The sequence below is a fragment of the Monodon monoceros genome, unplaced genomic scaffold (assembly GCF_005190385.1).
Source record: "Monodon monoceros isolate NGI ecotype Baffin Bay Population unplaced genomic scaffold, NGI_Narwhal_1 Super_Scaffold_11, whole genome shotgun sequence".
In the NCBI taxonomy this organism is placed as follows: domain Eukaryota; kingdom Metazoa; phylum Chordata; class Mammalia; order Artiodactyla; family Monodontidae; genus Monodon; species Monodon monoceros.
Genome location: NW_021703767.1, coordinates 41399007 through 41418902, shown reverse-complemented (window position 1 = coordinate 41418902; position 19896 = coordinate 41399007). Strand labels below are relative to the sequence as shown.

Below are 19896 nucleotides of genomic sequence, written 5' to 3'. Positions count from 1 at the left end.
TTATATAAAACTAAAAAAAATCACATCCAGGTTATATTGATAATTGCCTCACAATCTCTGTGTATGGAATTCTTGACAATAATCTTTCCAGGGTGAGGAAAGGAGTGTCTGAGGGTCAGGAAAGGAAGACAGAGGTAAGAATGTATGAAGAAAACACATCACAGATCACATCTTTTATTCCTCTGTCCACATCAAATTTTCTTTAATTCTTAGTGAGTCCCCAACCTATGCAGATAATCATACCTTATGAGGGTAAACACTGCAGATTCAAAGTACTCTTTGAAGTACTTTTTTGAAAGTACTTTGAAGTTTGATTTTTCACACAAATACTCTGAGTACTTCTAAGATTTTTCTTGCGAGTCAACAAGACACATTAGTATAGTCAGTAGGATTGAGGTTGAGAAGCTAGAGCTTTTCGTGAATAGGAGACCTCCTTAATGTACAGGCATTTGTGTACAGGAGAAAACATATGAGGTTAAAATCAGAAGACAGACAAGAGAGGGCCAGGCTCAGTTACTACTTTATTACGATGAGTTTACTTAGTTTCCTCAGTTGTAAAATGGGAGATGTCATAATACCTACTTTAGGGCGGCTTTAAGATTAAATGAGGTACAGTACGTACTCAATGACAATGTAAGGGAAAAATCTTTCCAGCCAGTGGAACTCTGTGTAATTGTTATCTGATTACTGGGCATGACACTGAAGCCATATTTAGTCTTGGAATGCCCTGGATTCAACAATTCTTTTATGAAAAACACTAAAGTTTTGATGACCACACAAACATCAACATCAACCAACTACTAACCTACCTCGGTAATGCCGCTCCCAGAAACCCTTCCTGACCCATTCCAGGTTTACTCCCAAAATCAGAAGAGGGAAAATCCTGTTTTCATTTAAAAAATGGTGCCAATCAAATATGGGGCTGTAGGGAAAACAGACAACTTTCGATTGTGCACGGGGTGGGGAGTGGGTTTGTAGAACACGCCCCTTAGCTCTCTCGAGGGACCTAACAGATTGCATCAGTAGATGGTCTTAACGAAAACTGAAAAAAAAAAGTTCTTCATTTTCGTCTAGAGAGATATCTTTTGAAAATTCAAGAAACAGCAAAGGGGTCGGGAAACACAGCAGCAAGCAGGACAATGGACGTCTCAGGCTCGTCCCAACCGAGCGGGCCGGGTACGAGGCGCTTTCCCAACTCTACAGGGAGTTCTGTGAACCCTGGAGAACCCTGTCCCTCTCCTGCACCTGTCACCTCGCGGGACCGGAACTTAGGAAGGCAGACCGCGCCAACTATGGACGCCAAGCTGCAAAGACTGCCAGCTATGGGGGGAGGCGGAGAGTTGAGGGTGGGGGCGACAGAGACCTCGGGTCAGAGTCTGTTGTGAATGTCGGGACTTGCCTGGCGCGTCCGAGCCGCTCGCGCTCTCCCCAGATAAGGAGAGTCCAGGTGCTGAGGAGGACGCCACCTCTCCGAGCGCCGGCAGCTCCGTAGTCGCAGGCAGAGGGCGCACGTTTGCCTCTCGCCCGCCCCGCCTACGCCCGGCGCTAGTTTCCGCCGAACTTGGCGCCCTCGCGCTCCCCTGGCTCCAGCCTCCGCCCGGGCTCAGAGCGCCCGGCGCCGGTCGCCGGCAAGAAGCCGGCCGCCTCAGGGGCTCCGCGCGTGCTCGCCGCCCGCCGCCCGCGGGAGGCCGTGCTGGCTCGCAGCGCCCGGGCAGCGCGCTTTGGCCGCCGGGCGCGGAGACGCTCGCGCACAAAGAACCACCGAACCCCGAGGGCTGAACTGAGCTGGAGGACGTGGACCCGGAGATGGGCTTTTCTGATCCCATCTTGAATCCGATGAGGAGTGAAAAGTAGTGAATTGTTGGTAGACTCCGTTTTCCCGCCGCACCTATGAGCCTGGTCCCGGCGGCGGCGGAGAGTTTGAGGTTGAGATGCCCTGGTGGTGGGTGTGGTGGCCGCGAGGGCGCCTGCTCATCCCTCAGTTGCCATATCCCTGGAATTCCCCGTAAAGCTCTGTTTCGTGCTAAAATTTCTCAGGGCACACTTTTGGAATTTAATCAGTATTGCATTATCAAATGTGGGAGGTGTGATGCGAAGGAAGAGAAGCGCCATCATACCTCCTGTGGCCACCCCAGTTCATGGCTAAGGTTATTCACAACAGTTTATTTGTACAGTGCTGCCACTTGTTTTCCCCCTCATTCCTCGCCTATTATTCTGACTTCACCATGTTGGTTTGGATTATGTGGATTTTCACCCTCTGCTTTGACTGGAACAGCAGGACATGGTTTAAAATGAAGAGAGGGAGGGGGTTCCCCACTCAGGGCTTGCAGTTTAATAACATCACTCCAAGTTGGAGGCTTTACTGCTGAACTGGTTTTGATTCCATCCATCCTCCACATGCATACGCCCAGGCTTCCAAAGGGGTTTGGCTTACACTCTCAAAACTTTCCTCGACAAAATATTTTCTTCAGAGGAAAAATCAAAAGTGTGTAAACTTGAGAGGAGAAACAAAAGCACGCAACGCCCCCCAAACCCGCACCCCGCCCCAAACACACACCCTTTTGTGTGTGTGTGTGTGTGTATGTGTGTGTGTGTGTGTGCAGGTTTTTAGAGATCTACTAAAAATTGATTAGCCAGATGTTTGACGTGGTAAATATTTTTCTTTTAAGCAAAAGACAAATATTGTCATTGGTTTTAGAATCTTTGCATTTCTCTACCTCTCCATCTTTCTAATCGACTTTTTATTTTCTATTCTCTTGCAAAGACGTTTTTTCTCTTTGTAATCCACTACCTTTTTTTTTTTTTTTAATTTCACAGAAAGCTGGTAGGAGGCAAACTAAAACTTGCTGACTTTCAGACTTTTCCAAGAGGAAAACTTCTGCCAGATTCCAAGAACTACCTGATTTTAGGGAGCTGGTAACAGACACAGAGAGTGAAATCAAGGGGTGCACATGTGCCCACACCCTGATTTCCAGGAGGGGTGTCTGCCTAGATTGATTTGTGTCTTGGAATCCTTTGCATTTTATAAACGTCCAAGAATGTTTTTATTTCTAAAGTCATTACAGAAGAATTAAGGTTTTCAAATTTCTTAGAAATAAATTTCAAAGCCTGGTTTTCAGTATACCTGGATGAATAATATAATGAACGTTTTACACCACCAGTCACCCCTTTATTTGAAAAATCTGTGGAAAGCTACTTGTGCACTTGGTAAAAGCCCTACTCTGACCCTCCCTGGTGATAAAATCCAGATCTCTGAAAACAGAATCAAAAAGGGGGCACCTGCATCTATTTTTCTAAATCTTTTATCAAACAGGAATTAAAAGAACAAGATTTATTAAAAGTTTTAAAGACAAGTGTGTAAAAAATAAAGTTGAGGATCTTGACAGAAAATGATTTGCAAAACAGTGTTCTTCCAAGAAATACATATTTCTCCTTCCATCTAGTATTTATGCCAAACAAAATCATTGGAAAATGACTAAAATCAAAGGTAACCCACATCACAGATTTCCTAGTAAGTAAATGTCTGTAAGAACTTATCGAGTTTTGATGATTTGTGGAAAGTTTTATTAATATTTTCTTGAAGATTTTATGACTTGGAGAATGTAACTCTCAAGAACAGTTCTTGCTGTTTCCATTTGTGTTGAAGTTAGTAAATCAAATATACTGTGGAAATATGTTTTGCCTCTAAAAATCCTTTGCATATGTAACTGATTATTTGATATTTAAAAATTGCATATATTTTATTTCAGAAAAAATCCAGAGTTTCAGAAACAATTTTGACATTTAGGGATCTTCATAAAGAAAGTTATTTTGAGAAACTATTAAAAGTGAAGGACTCTTAAAGAACACACCAAAATTTGAATATTAAAATGTGGATAATATATAGACACGATAAAAAATCTTATGTCTTTTCTTTAAAGATAATAAGTTTCTTATGAGTCAAGGTGAAACTACAAAATTGTTTATAAAAGCAAAGAGTAAACCATAATTATATTCAAGTAATAAAAATCTGCACATGAAACTCCATAAATCTACTACACAATGTTAAAAAAATACCTTTACGTTATGATTGTACACAACGTTTTGTTTAAAATGTTTGTATTCATTTTACGTACTTTTCATTGTAGCTCCCAATTACTAGTGTTTCATGGGAAAGACAACTTTATATAAAATGCACCATAGTCTTACACGGGGTAATGTTGTTTTGTTATATGTAGTTTCCCTTTTATGGTTCCAGTTGCTTTTGAGTTATAAACATATTCAATTGACTTTATATCTTAAAATGGGTAGAAAAATCATATTAACTACAGCACCAATAATAAGAAAGTATAAAATTGAATCTGTTCATAGTTACAATGAAGCTAGTTTGTACTTATAAATCTATTGTTATTGCAAGAATATTTACTATTTAAGAGTTTTTAATTGCTCATTTATAACAAGGACAAGAATGGCGTGATATATAAAACATAAGAGTGAGGAGAATGGGGTATCAAAGTGGACATTTCCCCACTTGAATTATTATTATCAATATTAGTCTCTAGGAAGATATAGATTCAGAATGAATTAATTTCATGATAGATTTTGAGAGGTTGCAAGAAGTTTCTTTCCGGCACAATCAAAATATTATCGTAGCAATTCAGGTTGTCAGTAAAAGCTTAAACAAATTTGCTGATAATCCTGTTAATGACCTAGGTCAAGTGTTAACTGTTGTGGGTTATAAAATAGTGAAATTAAGGTTTCTCCTACCTCCAGGCAAATAGCAAAGTTATAACTGTTGGGGGGAAGTAGGGGCGAGCCATTAAGAAAGCTATTAAATTACAAAAATGTATAATGCATTCAATTATTTAGTCTAGAATGATAAAATGCTATTAAAAGCAAATGTAAACTCTCTTTAAAAAATAACTATAAAGGTGATATGACAGCTTAGTTCTCTATTAATATTTCAACCACAATGTGTTATTATTTGAGGAAGTGTTTATACATGAAAATGATGCCAAGTCATACTGATTTTTAAAAAGGGAAAAATCTATTATTTAAATGTTTAGTGTCTCCATCATTTGCCTAATATTCAAAGGGAAGCATACAGTGTTCATCTCTAAGTTTTACTTTTGAGCTTTAAACGATCACATAGTATCCTTTTGTACTTAAGTGACTTACATTCAGTGAAATACATTTCATATAGTGTGCCTACCACTCCGATAAAAATCTCCCCAAAAAAGTAGTATATATATGAAGATTGAATTTTATTCACTTTAATTTTGAAAACTGATTTCCAGTGTAAAGAACTCTATAGGTAAATGTTAATCTAAATTACAAACACTTTTGGATAGAAAAATGATTTAGTATATTATGTACTGATGAATAAGAAGTGCATTCTGCCTCAGAAAGCTTCAAATGTAGAAAAGTGTCTAAAGAGGTTACTTTATCCACTGCTAAAAGAGATTAAACAAACAATAGTTGATTCTTTACTTTATATCAAGTTTTAACCGCTTTGTAAAGTTATTTTTATTTAACATTATCATCATCCATCTGGGATGGCAACAGGGAGCAAATATATAAACTTTTCTAATAATACCTAATGTAACAATCCTATTTTGTCATGAAAAGTAGTTGATTTCCCATGGAAGTCTTTTCTTGATGTGTCATGTAAACAGACCTGGTAAGATTTTAATAAAGTTCCCTGCAGCTTTTGTAAAGTTTCTATATAAGTATATAGGCCAATTCTTGATTTAAATAACCATCAAAATTATAAATAATTATCATCAAAGAGGCCAGTCATAGAAAGTATCATCTGGAATCATTTTCTTGAAGGCATATTAGAAAGTTATCTGTAACTGGATTAATAAAAGGAAAGTTCATACTAAACTTTTTTTCTAAGTATTTTTCTCTTATCATGGACCCATGGCATTTCAAAATTGATATTTGATTATCAGTTCTCAAATTTAAAAAATAAGTCACACAATGGCACATTTCCTAGCAATTAACTCAGTGGTTAGGTTTTTGTTCTCTTTTAGTTCTATCATGACTATCTTCATAATAGATTGCAAAATAAATTCTAGTAAATTTCTAGTAAATTTTCTATAGTATTGAAATATAATTTTTAACATATTTTAAATACAACCTAGTATTTTGTATTTCAGTTCTCAAAATTTATATTAGAAACCTTTATTAATGAGATTCATTTTATCATTATTCCTTCTACCCAATATATGAATTTTCATAAGCATTGCTTCTTATTCAAATAACATTGTTAGAAGAATTGCACAGAAATCTTGGCACATACTTGGATTTTTCACTTTTCATGTTGTTCAACTCTACTACTATGTCCCAAGCTATTGCATTAATATTTGAAATCTTACTCAAATATTATCCAAGTTAAATCATTCATTTTACATTTTGTTTCAAATCTTCCCTTCATGACCTCAGAAGAGAAAGGAGACTACCATAGGACGTGATCTGGAAAGAATAATCCCACAAACAATGGATAGATAAACTTTTGTCCAAGCAAATTAAATGTAATTATGTCAGCTTTCTGAATATATTCACCTTTTAATATACATATTGTCAATGTGTACCTGCCTGTATAATAATATTCATTATATACCCAAATATACATAAGGTGTGGCTTAAAAGCAATTTGCATTTGATAATTCCTATTTCATTAAATTAATATTAATTAATTTTATATGTGTCAATAAGTTTAAAAGGCCTTTTCTTCTCTTGCAATTTACTGAAAGGTTACGTTTTGCACAAAAATAATGACTCTCATTAATGACTCGCTATATCCCTGTGCATTATTAATTCACTAAAATCCATTATCTAAATAGTTTATAAATATTCCATCTGGAGAAATACAATTTATCATAGCAATATGGGAATAATATTACTGTTTTCTAGCTATTATCAATACTTTAATATTTTCAAAGAAACAAAAAGAATAAACACTAATTTTAACATACTTATATGTTACTCATTATACAGATAACTAGGCTTGCCTTTCATTCATAAAAAATGATTGACCATTACTTTCAAATAAACATGTTAATTTGATTTGTAAAAAAAAGTCACTTGAAGGTAAGACAATTTCTTGATCCTTGTATTTTAGAATTTTTAATTTCCAATAAAAAAAGACAAAAAATTTAATGAAATCTGCCAAGTTGATAAAAGCAGTCACTAAGGAAAGAATGAAATTAAACTTCTCTATTAGCAGTGAAAGTAGGTCACCAAATATGAGAGGCAGTTTTTATATTTAATTAAAAAGTTTCTAAATATTTTTGAGTTTTTACTTGTGTTTTTAAAAAATAATATATACAATATACAACGGTACTGGCTTGCCAATATATTTTTTAGTTAGTGACATAACATATAATGTAGAATTTGCACATCAACTTCTCAGTATTGCTAAATTGCTAAATATTATTGTTATAAGTTCAAAATGATTGAGAGGAAATCCAAGTTGTAAGTGTTGCTTGAAAGCAATCAATTATTCAGAAAAGTTTTTCTTAAGAGTTAGCGATTATATTCACAAATCATTAGGAATAGATCATAAAAGGTATACAGGAAAAAGGCAATGTCTCTATTAAGCATAAAATCTTATAGGAAACATTGGTGTCCTTAATATTAGGTTTGCACTTTAATCCATTGAAAAGGGATGAATGCCCATTAGGAGGAAAATAAATAACCCAGCACTAAGGAAATACCATTTGCTGCATATGAACATTCTTTCTTAATTTGCTGTTCAGTTATTTACTACACCTACCCAGGAGTTTTCACTATTCATTAAATACATTCTCCTATTCGTATATAAGCCCTTAAACAAAGAAAATCCAATCTCAGCTTATTGTAATTCCTGCAAATATTACTTATGTTAACGTGGCATATGCTGCTAATTAGAACCTGTACCACAGAGCAAACCACCGCCTGGCGGGATACACATCACTTCAATACAGCAGTTGCAACATAAATACACACACACACAAACACACACACATCTCCGCTTCAACAAACTCTGATTCCGCTTTAGCCCACTCATAAATGCCATGATCCTAAGTTGGAACAACCTGTCATTACCTTTAAACATACTAAAGAATCTAGAGAGAAGGGTGGAATATTCTTTTAAACTTCTCAGAGTACTACATGGTCATAATTAGGAAATAAAATACTGCCATGACTATTTGGCAATTAACATACCGGGTTGTAAAACTGGAGGATTTTTCTTTCTTTCTGCTTAAAATTGGCAAACAAGATAATTGCTTGAATTGGTATCAGATTTAAAACACATTTTAGGTTTAGGCAATCCAAAATTATCTCTTAGAGTGTTTTAGAAGACAGCCGAAAATAAAAGCACCTCTTTCGTTTACTCTGAGAGCAAACTGCTTTATTCGGAGGGACCTCGACGACCTGAGAAGGCTTCGGTGAGAACGTGCATGGAAGAGCTTTAGCCCCGCCGGGCAGGGCTGTGCGCGTCGCTGTACCTGGCTTACCTTCATTGGAAGGTTGGAGAATCAGTTCCCCGAAGCAACTGAGAACAGAGCAGCTGAGAAGGAGGAAGATGGAGAGGTGACAATCCATGTTGCTGGTGCAGAGGGCAGTGAGAGGAGCATATCTCCATGAAGCATGCCACTGATGTGAGGGGGAGCGCTCTGATTGCTGGAGAAGTTACCATGCTCCGCTCGCAGGCTGATGTCAAGTTTGACACTGGAGATAAGGAGGAGTCTGGCTGCCTTTCCTCGAACCTCGCTCAGGGACATCCCTGGGTCCTAGTGCCGTCGGAAGCGAGCGCTGAAGAAGAACAGGACAGCGCGCGCGGCCTCGCAGACAGCTCTGAAGCACCGAGCTGGGGAGGAAGGGGGTGGGGGTCGCGGGCGTCACCAAAGGCGCAGGAAATCCCGAAGTTATGATGGTGCGGTGGTGGAGAGTACTGGTGGGGAGAGAAAAACACCCCCTCCTTATACAATGGAAAGCAGCTATTTCATTGTTTGCAGTACATGCTCTTGTAGGTTAATCCCCCGAAGAAACCAGAAACCCTGCTAGAGTGTCATAGGGCAAAGTGAATGGAAAAGAAACTGAAATGCCAGAGAAATGTTTGTTATTAAAAGAACAGGAGCCCTTCATTTAAAAGAAAAGATTGTTGATTGTATTCAAAGGAAAATTGGGATTATTCCTTCACTGTGTTCAATGGGATAACTCTTCGCATAACTCTTTCTGGCGCAGAAAGACACTAATACGCACCCCAGATCAGAAAGTCTCTTCAGTTCTACACCAAGTGGTGTCAGGACTTTTTAAAGAGATTTGGCACAGGATTTCCGTGTGCATAAAGTGCACTTTGGTTTTCCAAACTAGGAAGTAACCTTCAGCATCCTAAGGAAGTGAGCAAACCCAGCCCTAGGAATAGCTGCAGGTCAGCACGCATCCCTTGTTCTATGCTGTGGGTATAAATAAGAGTAATAGAAGTCAAGCCTGAAGTTCTTGACAGCACACCACTACCCTCCCTCCTTCACTATCTAGCATTCGGATCTCTGAGTTCTGTGAGATAAACAATGCATTATTCACAGCTTCCCATTTAGCTTTCCAGCCACTTCCAATCTGATAATAGTTGGAAGCTGTTCTTTAGCATTCCAAATCCAAAGACTAAATAATAGTGTCCTTACACTTTCTCACTTACTTTACTCCATGGTTATAAATGGTTTCTCTTTTTTCCAGTTCCCCTGTTGGACAACATAATTGCAATCTATTTCAGCCAAATAATTTTGTCATTTCTATTTTGAGAACTATTCTTGCGTATCTTTAAAATATTCCCCAGAAAATGATCACTCAAATATCCTCCCGCTCATCAATCTCTTCCTATTCTAAACAGAAAACAAGACTCTTACATTCCTTGCACAACTCTGGAAAGTAAAGGTAAGTTGACAGCTGTAAGATCAGTGATCAATTTTAGAGCTTTAAGTTGTGGAATCTAAATAAGGATTTGAAAGGCCTTGCTAATAAGTATTCTTTTTACAAACACTATGTTTTTAATGAGAGAACACGATTTTCACATGAATTTAAATAAGTGGCTTCTGATACTAGTTTGTCTGCTGGGATCAACGGTTGGGGGTGGGGGCGGTAGAGGAAGCCAGGAAAAAAGAGTGACTGCTAACTTTTTGTGTGTGTGCCTTGTTACTTTGTATCTCTAACTTCTTCCCACATTATGTCACCGGAGGCTGTAGAACCCCCTTCAAGTGCCAAGTCTGTCAGAATTGAAAATAATGACAGGTACTGAACAGAAGATTCAGATAGTGGTGACTCTGGCACTTTTTAAAGTTCCAACACAATTTTATTCTTTCCATTGTTCTAGGTTTAGATAAAATTTTTCTGAAACTTGAAAGAAAATAAAGCCTTATTTGGAAGTGGCAATTTAAAAAAATTTTGGAAAAACATGGCATTGTGCTGATATCCACGTATACTGGCTTCCCCATACACTACTTCTCTTTTCATGCTTAAACTGCTTATCACTGTGGAAAGAGGCATTCATGTTTGAAAGAAGCTACAATAGTGTGAAAATAAGTAAAAAGCAATTCCTGGCCTGGGAATAGAAAGTAAATAATATAGGATCTCTCAATTATAGACTCTCTAGCTCAAGAGACATTGGATAACAAGAAGTTTCCATAATCTGAATGCCATTTTGAATAGATGTGAAAAAGAATGATGTCAGCAAACAGAGGGGTGCAAGGAATTTAGCCAAAGTAGTAGTAGGAGGGATAGAGGTGTGGGCAGCCAATTCAGGGAAAGCCTCATCAAAAAAGTAATAACTGAGCTGTAGTTTGAAGGATGAGTAAGAATTTGCTAATTGGAGAATGGTTTGGAAGGCACTGCAGGCAAGCAGATGGAACATAAACAAAATCATAATAGTTTCCAAGTCAGGGCAAAAGAAAGCATCTGACACGTATAGAGCAAAGAGCATATGTGATGCCAAAAGGGCTAGGATACAGGAAAGAGAAGAGGTGGGGGAACAGAGTGGTAGGAGATGTTCTTTGAAAGGCAGATTGGAAACTGCAGACATTTCTATGCCACATGTCAGTGATTTTACAATATATTCTAGATGAAAAAGGGACATAAAAAGCGTTTCAGCAAGTAAGAACTTGATCATATCTGGGTTTTCGGAAAAAAAAAAATTACTGATAGTATTGAGCATCTCCACCTGTTGTACAGGGCCTACCTGCTATTGAAGTACCTGGAATACTTATTAAAAGTGCACATCCCCTGCACATTGTTAGAGCTTGGAGTTGAGGCCACTGGCCGATGAACTCACAAGTGTAGGTAATGTGCTACCTGAGGGGCAAGTTTTTCGCTAACACCACAAGGGTCTCTGGCCCAATGAGTGGAGTTTGATAGTAATACTTGCTACAAATGTATGATTTTAATGTATGAAAGCTTTAAGGAGAGATGAAAAAACATTTTTAAAATGGCCTGTGTTTTCTTCTGTTTTTCTCCTTTATTTCTCACTTAGGACCTCGCAGGCATTTCTGTTTTCAGACTAGCTTGATGTATCCTGTTGTAAGATCCTAAAAAGGGAGCTCACTCAGTGGGTCTGATGTGGTGGATGCTTGCCCGGGAAGTTCTGCGCATGTGTGGCACCATCTCCCGTGAACACCCATGGGAGGTCATGCGTGATCTCTACTTCTACAGAGATCCTGAAGAGACTGAAAAGGAAGAGCAGGCGGCAGCTGAGAAAGCTGTGACCAAGGAGGAATTTCAGGGTGAATGAAACCCTCCAGCTTCTGAGTTCACTGCTACTCAGCCTGAGGTGACGGACTGGTCCGAAGGTGTGCAGGTGCCCTCTGTGCCTCTTCAGCAGTTCCCCACTGACTGGAGTGCTCAGCCCGCCATTGAAGAACGGCCTGCAGCTCCCACTGCTCGGGCCCCTGAGTGGGTAGGAACAACTACTGAATGGTCTTAATCTGTTCTTCCACAAACTTCTAAAATGGAAATAGGTTAACGGAAAATAAAGTTTCTAAAAAAATAAAAATAAAAGTGTACATCCCTTCTGCCCACCACAGGCTCATGGTATCCGAATCTCTGAGGTTGGGACCCAAGAACTTGCAACTTGACAAGCTCTTCAGGTAATCCTTTTGATCCCTGACATTTGAGAACCACTGCTGAACGTGAAGGAGGGAAAATCAGAGGCAGAATGGTGAGATTTGATGCCTTTTTTTTTTTTTTACTAAGATGCTGTGGCCTCTTTTATTTTATTTTTACATCTTTATTGGAGTATAATTGCTTTACAATGGTGTGTTAGTCTCAGCTTTATAACAAAGTGAATCAGTTATACATATACATTTGTTCCCATATCTCTTCCCTCTTGCGTCTCCCTCCCTCCCATCCTCCCTATCCCACCCCTCCAGGCAGTCACAAAGCATCAAGCTGATCTCCCTGTGCATTGTGGCTGCTTCCCACTAGCTATCTACCTTACGTTTGGTAGTGTATATATGTCCATGACTCTCTCTCGCTTTGTCACAGCTTACCCTTCCCGCTCCCCATATCCTGAAGTCCATTCTCTAGTAGGTCTGTGTCTTTATTCCTGTCTTACCCCTAGGTTCTTCATGACATTTTTTTTTCTTAAATTCCATATATATGTGTTAGCATACAGTATTTGTCTTTCTCTTTCTGACTTACGTCACTCTGTATGACAGACTCTAGGTCTATCCACCTCATTACAAATAGCTCAATTTCGTTTCTTTTTATGGCTGAGTAATATTCCATTGCATGTATGTGCCACAGCTTCTTTATCCATTCATCTGATGATGGACACTTAGGTTGTTTCCATCTCTGGGCTATTGTAAATAGAGCTGCAATGAACACTTTGGTACATGACTCTTTTTGAATTATGGTTTTCTCAGGGTATATGCCCAGTAGTGGAATTGCTGGGTCATATGGTAGTTATATTTGTAGTTTTTTAAGGAACCTCCATACTGTTCTCCATAGTGGCTGTACCAATTCACATTCCCACCAGCAGTGCAAGAGGGTTCCCTTTTCTCCACACCCTCTCCAGCATTTATTGTTTCTAGATTTTTTGATGATGGCCATTCTGACTGGTGTGAGATGATATCTCATTGTACTTTTGATTTGCGTTTCTCTAATGATTAATGATGTTGAGCATTCTTTCATGTGTTTGTTGGCAGTCTGTATATCTTCTTTGGAGAAATGTCTATTTAGGTCTTCTGCCCATTTTTGGATTGGGTTGTTTTTTTGTTATTGAGCTGCATGAGCTGCTTATAAATTTTGGAGATTAATCCTTTGTCAGTTGCTTCATCTGAAAATATTTTCTCCCATTCTGAGGGTTGTCTTTTGGTCTTGTTTATGGTTTCCTTTGCTGTGCAAAAGCTTTGAAATTTCATTAGGTCCCATTTGTTTATTTTTGGTTTTATTTCCATTTCTCTAGGAGGTGGGTCAAAAAGGATCTTGCTGTGATTTATGTCATAGAGTGTTCTGCCTATGTTTTCCTCTAAGAGTTTGATAGTTTCTGGCCTTACATTTAGGTCTTTAATCCATTTTGAGCTTATTTTTGTTTATGGTGTGAGGGAGTGATCTAATCTCATACTTTTACATGTACCTGTCCAGTTTTCCCAGCGTCACTTATTGAAGAGGCTGTCCTTTCTCCACTGTACATTCCTGCCTCCTTTATCAAAGATAAGGTGACCATATGTGCGTGGGCTTATCTCTGGGCTTTCTATCTTGTTCCATTGATCTATCTTTCTGTTTTTGTGCCAGTACCATACTGTCTTGATTACTGTAGCTTTGTAGTACAGTCTGAAGTCAGGGAGCCTGATTCCTCCAGCTCCGTTTTTCGTTCTCAAGATTGCTTCAGCTATTCGGGGTCTTTTGTGTTTCTATACAAATTGTGAATTTTTTTGTTCTAGTTCTGTGAAAAATGCCAGTGGTAGTTTGATAGGGATTGCATTGAATTTGCGGTATGCGGGCCTCTCACTGTTGTGACCTCTCCCGTTGTGGGGCACAGGCTCTGGACGTGTAGGCTCAGCGGCCATGGCTCACAGGCCTAGCCGCTCCGCAGCATGTGGGATCTTCCTGGACCGGGGCGCGAACCCGTGTCCCTTGCATCGGCAGGCGGACTCTCAACCACTGCGCCACCAGGGAAGCCCTGAAGCCATTTTTAAATAACTAAAGTAATAAGGAACTGAACTAGAATCCAACTGACGGAAAGAAGGAAGATGCACGATGAAATTAAAACACACGTTTGTGGTGAAACAAACTGTATACCCCAAAGGAAAAAAAATGGGTTTGGGGGGCTGAGGAAGAGGGAGATGACTAAGACATTTGCAGTATTTAATTCCCCTCATTGTTCAGTTCAACAGAAAGTTAGTGCCTAACATGTGCTTAATCATGTGCTAGACACTAAGGTCAAAAACATGAATACGAGGGCCCTTTAAAATAATTCAGAATCACAGTAAGAAATTATGCAAGTGGTAGATAGAGGTGCATGTAGAGTATTTTCATAGTACAAGGTGGAGGGGTGGGGGTATCTCAAGTTAGGAATTAAAGGGAAATTCCTTTGAATAGACGGCAATTGAGTGGTACCTGGAAAGATGTGTTTTAAAGAACAGAGTTCAGAGGAGAGAGATTAAACATGAAAAGCATGCTTTTAGGAGGAAATAACATATACCTCTATTACTAGCACATGGATTTGGAGGCAGCGTCAAGGGGTATGGGTAAGAGGAGACAGGAGGGTTAGGGAGAAGCAAGGTTATAGTGAATTCTGTGAGCTGTTCTAAGGAGCCCGGACTTGAGAGTGATGTGAGGCAGAAGAGAGACATGTTCAATTAGCATTTTAAAAAGATCATTTTGACATAGTTAAGTGGGGAGGGTAAAACGGAAGCAAAAACACCAATTAGGAGCCAAGAGACCAATTAGGATCCCTTCACAATAGAATAGCCAACATCATGCAGAGGTACAAGTGGGGCTCTTGAACCAGACTGCCCTGGCTCTGTTACTCTTAGTAAAATTCTAATAATAATAGGTCCTATCTCATAGGGATGTTGTAAGGATTATATGAGATTTGGGGTGGTACAGATAAAGTGTAAGCTTAGTGCTTGACACATTAAAATCATTCAATACTTTTTTTAATCTTCATCTAGAAAAGAGATCTAGAGGGTCTCATACTGAGCAGTGATGGTAGAACTACAAATCACACAAATGTAACTGGGTGGAATTGGCAAACAACTTCATAGATTGATTATGAGCCATGAGGTAGCTGGATATGTCGAGGAGGCCTTTCAATCTGTGGCTTGAGTGAGGAGGTAGTCAGGACTGCAAGAGAGATTTGAGAATAGAGAATGGGCATAACACAAAATTTCTATTTTAGGTTTATACAGATGAAGTGACCTGAGGGAAAGTCAAGAGTAGATGAACTATTAGGAGACAAAGACTTTGACTGGAATTGTTCCTTTGGAAATGATTTCCTCTGCAAATACAGGTGACCCTCTGTTCCGCAGATGCTGAACCCCATACTATGGAGGGCTGACTGTATTGATTGTGCTTCTCATTTTATGTAAGGGACTTGAGCATTCACATATTTTGGTATTCAAGGAGGTTCTAGAAGAATCCCTGAAGGATGCTGAGGGAGGGACCACTGTAATTAGTATGAAAAAATAAGTAGGTTCATTCATGTAAGCAAAGTGTTGGCAGAAAGATCAGTTGGCCAAGAATGAAACCCGAGCATATACAGACCTCAGAGACACTACAGGCTGGTTCCAGACCACCACAGTAAAGCAACTATGACAATAAAGAAAGTCACGCAAATTTTTTCGTTTCCCAGTGCATATAAAAGTTATGTTTACACTATACTGTAGTCTATTAATCATGTTATAGCAATGTCTAAAAAAAAAAGTACTTTAATTTAAAAACAATTAATTAATTAATTAGTAACATCAAAGGTCACTGATCAGAGATCTCCACAACAAATAGTAATGAAAAAGTTTGAAATATTTTGAGAATTACCAAAATGACACAGCAACAAGAAGAGAGCATATGCTGTTAGAAAAATGGCACCGACAGACTTGCTTGACGCAGTGTTGCCATAAACCTTCAATTTGTAAAAAACACGATGTCTACGAAGCACAATAAAGCTAAGTTCAATGAAATGAGGTAAGCCTGTATTTAAGACAGGCAGAAACAGAGAAGAGCAAAGAACTAGAAGGGATTAGCCTACTGGAAGCCAACTTTTTAAGGGTTTCACAAACAGCTGATGGTCAAAAATGCATTCAACAAAAATATCCAATAAGATATTGACTGAAAAGTGACAATTGGGTTTGACAACTGAAGGTTTTAATGACTTTTGTGGTAGCAGTTTTGGTGGGGTAATTGGTTTGCAAGTAGGATTCAGATAAAAGAGTAAATAGAAAGTGAGGAAGTAAAAACAGTAAATGTATTACCCTTTCAAGAAGGTTAGCTTAGAGAAGGCAAGCCTAGAAAAGGGGAAAGCAAGGTGTAGTGACAGTATTACAAAATGGAAGAGGACTATAAGTTTTATCTCTCCTGTGTTTAGCTGACTAGTGATACAATTAATTGACAAAGGAGTTTAGGGGATTAAATTTGGGATAGGAAGAAAAGGTGGGGAAATAACCACTTCTGCTCAGGACATGGTGAGATGCACATGTAGATATATTTAAGCCAAAAGTTAGATGTAAATGCCTAGAAGGGAAGACAGATTAGAGACTGCAAATTGAACAGTCATTAGTAGATTGGTAGTAGCTTAAGCCACTGCAGTAGATGAAGTTGTCCAGATGGATCATAAACAGTGAGAGAAAATTCAATCCTGTTAAATAAAATGTTCAAAAGGCAGATGGAGGATGTATAATTATCAGAATTCAATGAGTAGCAATAAATATCATAAAAGAAAGGTAAAGAGAGAGTGAGTTGGAGATGACAAAAGAACTGAAAATTTCAGGAAGGGAACAGTCAACCAAAAGAAAAAAAAAAAAAAAAGGTAGAGTTTGGTGAAAATTAAAAACAAAAATGTTTTTTCCAGTTAATGGAAAGACCACAGGACTGGGAATCCCCTCTCAGAAAAATCATATTTAGAGCTGCAAAACTCTTTGGAGCCTATCATTTTACAGATAGAGAAAGTCTAAAACATTAGCGACTTCATTATGTTCAACACAGTCAAAGGCAACAACAGGAAATATCTTACATTATACAAAGAAAATATTAGAAAAAAATTTTCTAGGAGAAAATATGCAGGAAATCTTCTGTTACTGAAGTGTTTGAGGGTGATTAGAAGAACAGAATAATCCAAGAAAACGTCTTGAAGAGCTGTGATTTTTGGAACAATTACTGGATTTTGGATTTGAAAATAGTCACAGTAGGTTGCACAAATTAATTTGCTATGCTTGAACTGATATCCACTGAATTAATATATCTTGGATTTGAACGTGCAAGTTTATGCAATCAATATAAAAATTAGCATGCCTGAGTTAATTGAAAAATGCTCATTCAATTGTTATAAAGTCATCAAAAGAAAAGCAAAAAATAGATCATAAATGTGATTTGCTTGTTAACTAACCAATGCTATCTAAAACATACTCTTATACTCATTTTCACTATTACCTCTGGAACATTTCTCCATTTTTAAAAACAAATATTATTACTGCCGTTATTTCCTAGACTTCCATTTCCCTTGCCAAAAGACAGTCAAAACAAGCCAAGAGTTCATCTTGAAATCTAAGGAAAACATCCCCAAACTCTGAGCAAGAGCATATGCGGCTGGAGGTGGTGGGGGAGTGAAGGGAGTGTTTTGGCCGAAACAGAACCTGTATCGCAGTCCTTTTAAGTCAGTTTTTGAGAAATACTCATATCTGCACACACGTATACACTTATATACTTAAGAACATTCACATACACACACACACACGTGAAATACTGTGTCAATACACTAGCCAATTGTGTTTTCTAGAGCAGGAGGTCTCAATCTTTATTATGCAGGACATTGGGGGAGCTTGTTCAAATGCAGACTTATAAAATCTTAGTTCAAATGATCTAGTAAATCCAGGACAGGGCCTGAAATTCTGCAACTCTGACAAGTGCCTAGGCAATGTCTTTGCAGATCTGACAATATTTTATATGGCAGAGCTCCAGAATACATAAATTTTGTTTGGAAAATTAATATAAATATATAGATATATATTTAAATACAAGCATTAAAATATTAAAATATCAGATGGTAAAAATATGGGAATCATAGCTTAATCAATTCAACCTTATCTCTCAGTAAACTTCAAGATAAACCTAATGCTCCCACAAAGTAGTCAGACAATACTTTATTACCCCAAATCCCTCTATTCTTGAAGGTATATAGTCAAGATGAATTCATCACTGTTGTGAATTCTTATTTCACTTCTATCTAAATCACTCTTTTAAGCATTTTATAATTTACTGATCTGCATTGTTAACTGTTTCAAGGGTATAAATTATCTGCCCAATATTTTAAGTTCTTTCCTGACAAGGTAAATAACAAACATTATCTAGAAGAGAGAAGACACTGTTCAACACAAGCATGTATGACAATCTCTTTCATTTTATTTTAGATATGTTGAATATGTGATCATTACAGCTGGATGATAATTTCTCAAGATATGTATTAAGTGGCCAATTTTCAACTGTCCAAGGAGATTTGCAACCTTAACAAACATAGGAAAACCATTGTAAAAACAAACCTATGACTTAATACAAAATGACTTTGTGTTTACAAGTATTAGGAAGTTTACCTAAAGACGAAAAAGTAATTTTTTTCATTTCTAATGAAATAATTTGAAATACAAATGAGCCTTTTATGAGCTTTTGGATGCATTGATATATGGTTCAGTAAAACAAATAATAGCAATATGGCTAACTAATTGAAGGAAGTTTGTTTTAATGGCATCATAACTGAAGCTATATTTATGGCTTAGGTAAAAATGTAGGGGCATCCAGAGTAATTTTTAATAAAAAAAGAAGGTGGTAAAGGATTATTAAATGCTCTATAGAAGTATATTTTGAGAACACATGGCTTCAATTTTGTTTCTCAAGCATCTTGTAAGCCTGAACATAAAATAGCATTACTCAGTACAGAAAAATTAACTGATTATGTGCTTGTCTAACCATAGTCATCAATTCAGCTGGGATCCGGAAAAATAATCCATATTAAGTCATAGGGATCTTATATTCAACAGTGTCAAACATTTGTGATTTTTCACGGATGCTCTGGTTTCCACAAGTGCCCAAATAACCTCACCTGCTTTTCTAATTTGTCTCCTAGATTGTGCTATGGGTCAGTGATCCCTATTCTGTCATGTCAATATAGCGGTTAAATAATGATGAATAATTTAAAATGTGGCAGGTAATCCACATCTTAATGTCAATCATCTTTACCTGTGCAGTATTTCTCAAGTTAAAATGGAAGTTACTTCGGTCACAAACTCTAGGTTTTTATATATCCAAATCTATTTCCTTAAATAAAAAATATGCATTTTACAGAGGTGTTTGAAGCTCAAAAGCTAACTAAATTGAAAAAAATAAATCAAGGTAAAGGGGAGTGCACCTAAAACTTTAATTACAAATATACTGATGATATAAATTGTTTTCTAGAAAAAAAATTAAACCCTCCATCAGTTCTTAATTATGGCAATGAAAGGATTCAAAATGTGCGTGTTATATTCTTATTGTTTCAAATGTGTTAACTTTGCAATTTCTTTAACTTAGTTAGTTTAGGCTTAAATATTCAGTAATTATTTTTTTTTGAAACACTTGCAGAAATCAAGGCCCAAGCAAAAACCTAGACTTTTTTCAATTCACTTTGGAACACAAAAGCTGGAATAAATTTACAAGTCAAGCTCTCATATAAGAAATCTGTCTGTTGGAGGTACC

At 37.6% G+C, this 19896-nt stretch overlaps 1 protein-coding gene and 1 non-coding gene across 4 annotated transcripts in view; one reads left to right on the top strand and one right to left on the bottom strand.

Moving 5' to 3' along the window:
- The window catches only part of EPHA3 (EPH receptor A3), a 364171-nt gene extending 355472 nt beyond the window's left edge, over positions 1 to 8699 (bottom strand). The window contains exon 1 of one of the 3 annotated variants that reach the window (XM_029214327.1): positions 8484 to 8699. In XM_029214327.1, coding sequence (XP_029070160.1) covers positions 8484 to 8571 — 88 coding nt within the window. In that variant the 5' untranslated portion in view covers positions 8572 to 8699. The remainder of the gene's footprint in view (positions 1 to 8483) is intronic. The other 2 variants (XM_029214330.1, XM_029214328.1) reach the window with 2 other exon arrangements.
- Positions 8700 to 11240: 2541 nt separating this feature from the next.
- Positions 11241 to 11390, top strand: LOC114891425. Its single transcript, XR_003792525.1, has one exon. It is a non-coding gene; the product is annotated as a small nucleolar RNA SNORA62/SNORA6 family (small nucleolar RNA).
- The last annotated feature ends 8506 nt before the right edge of the window (positions 11391 to 19896 follow it).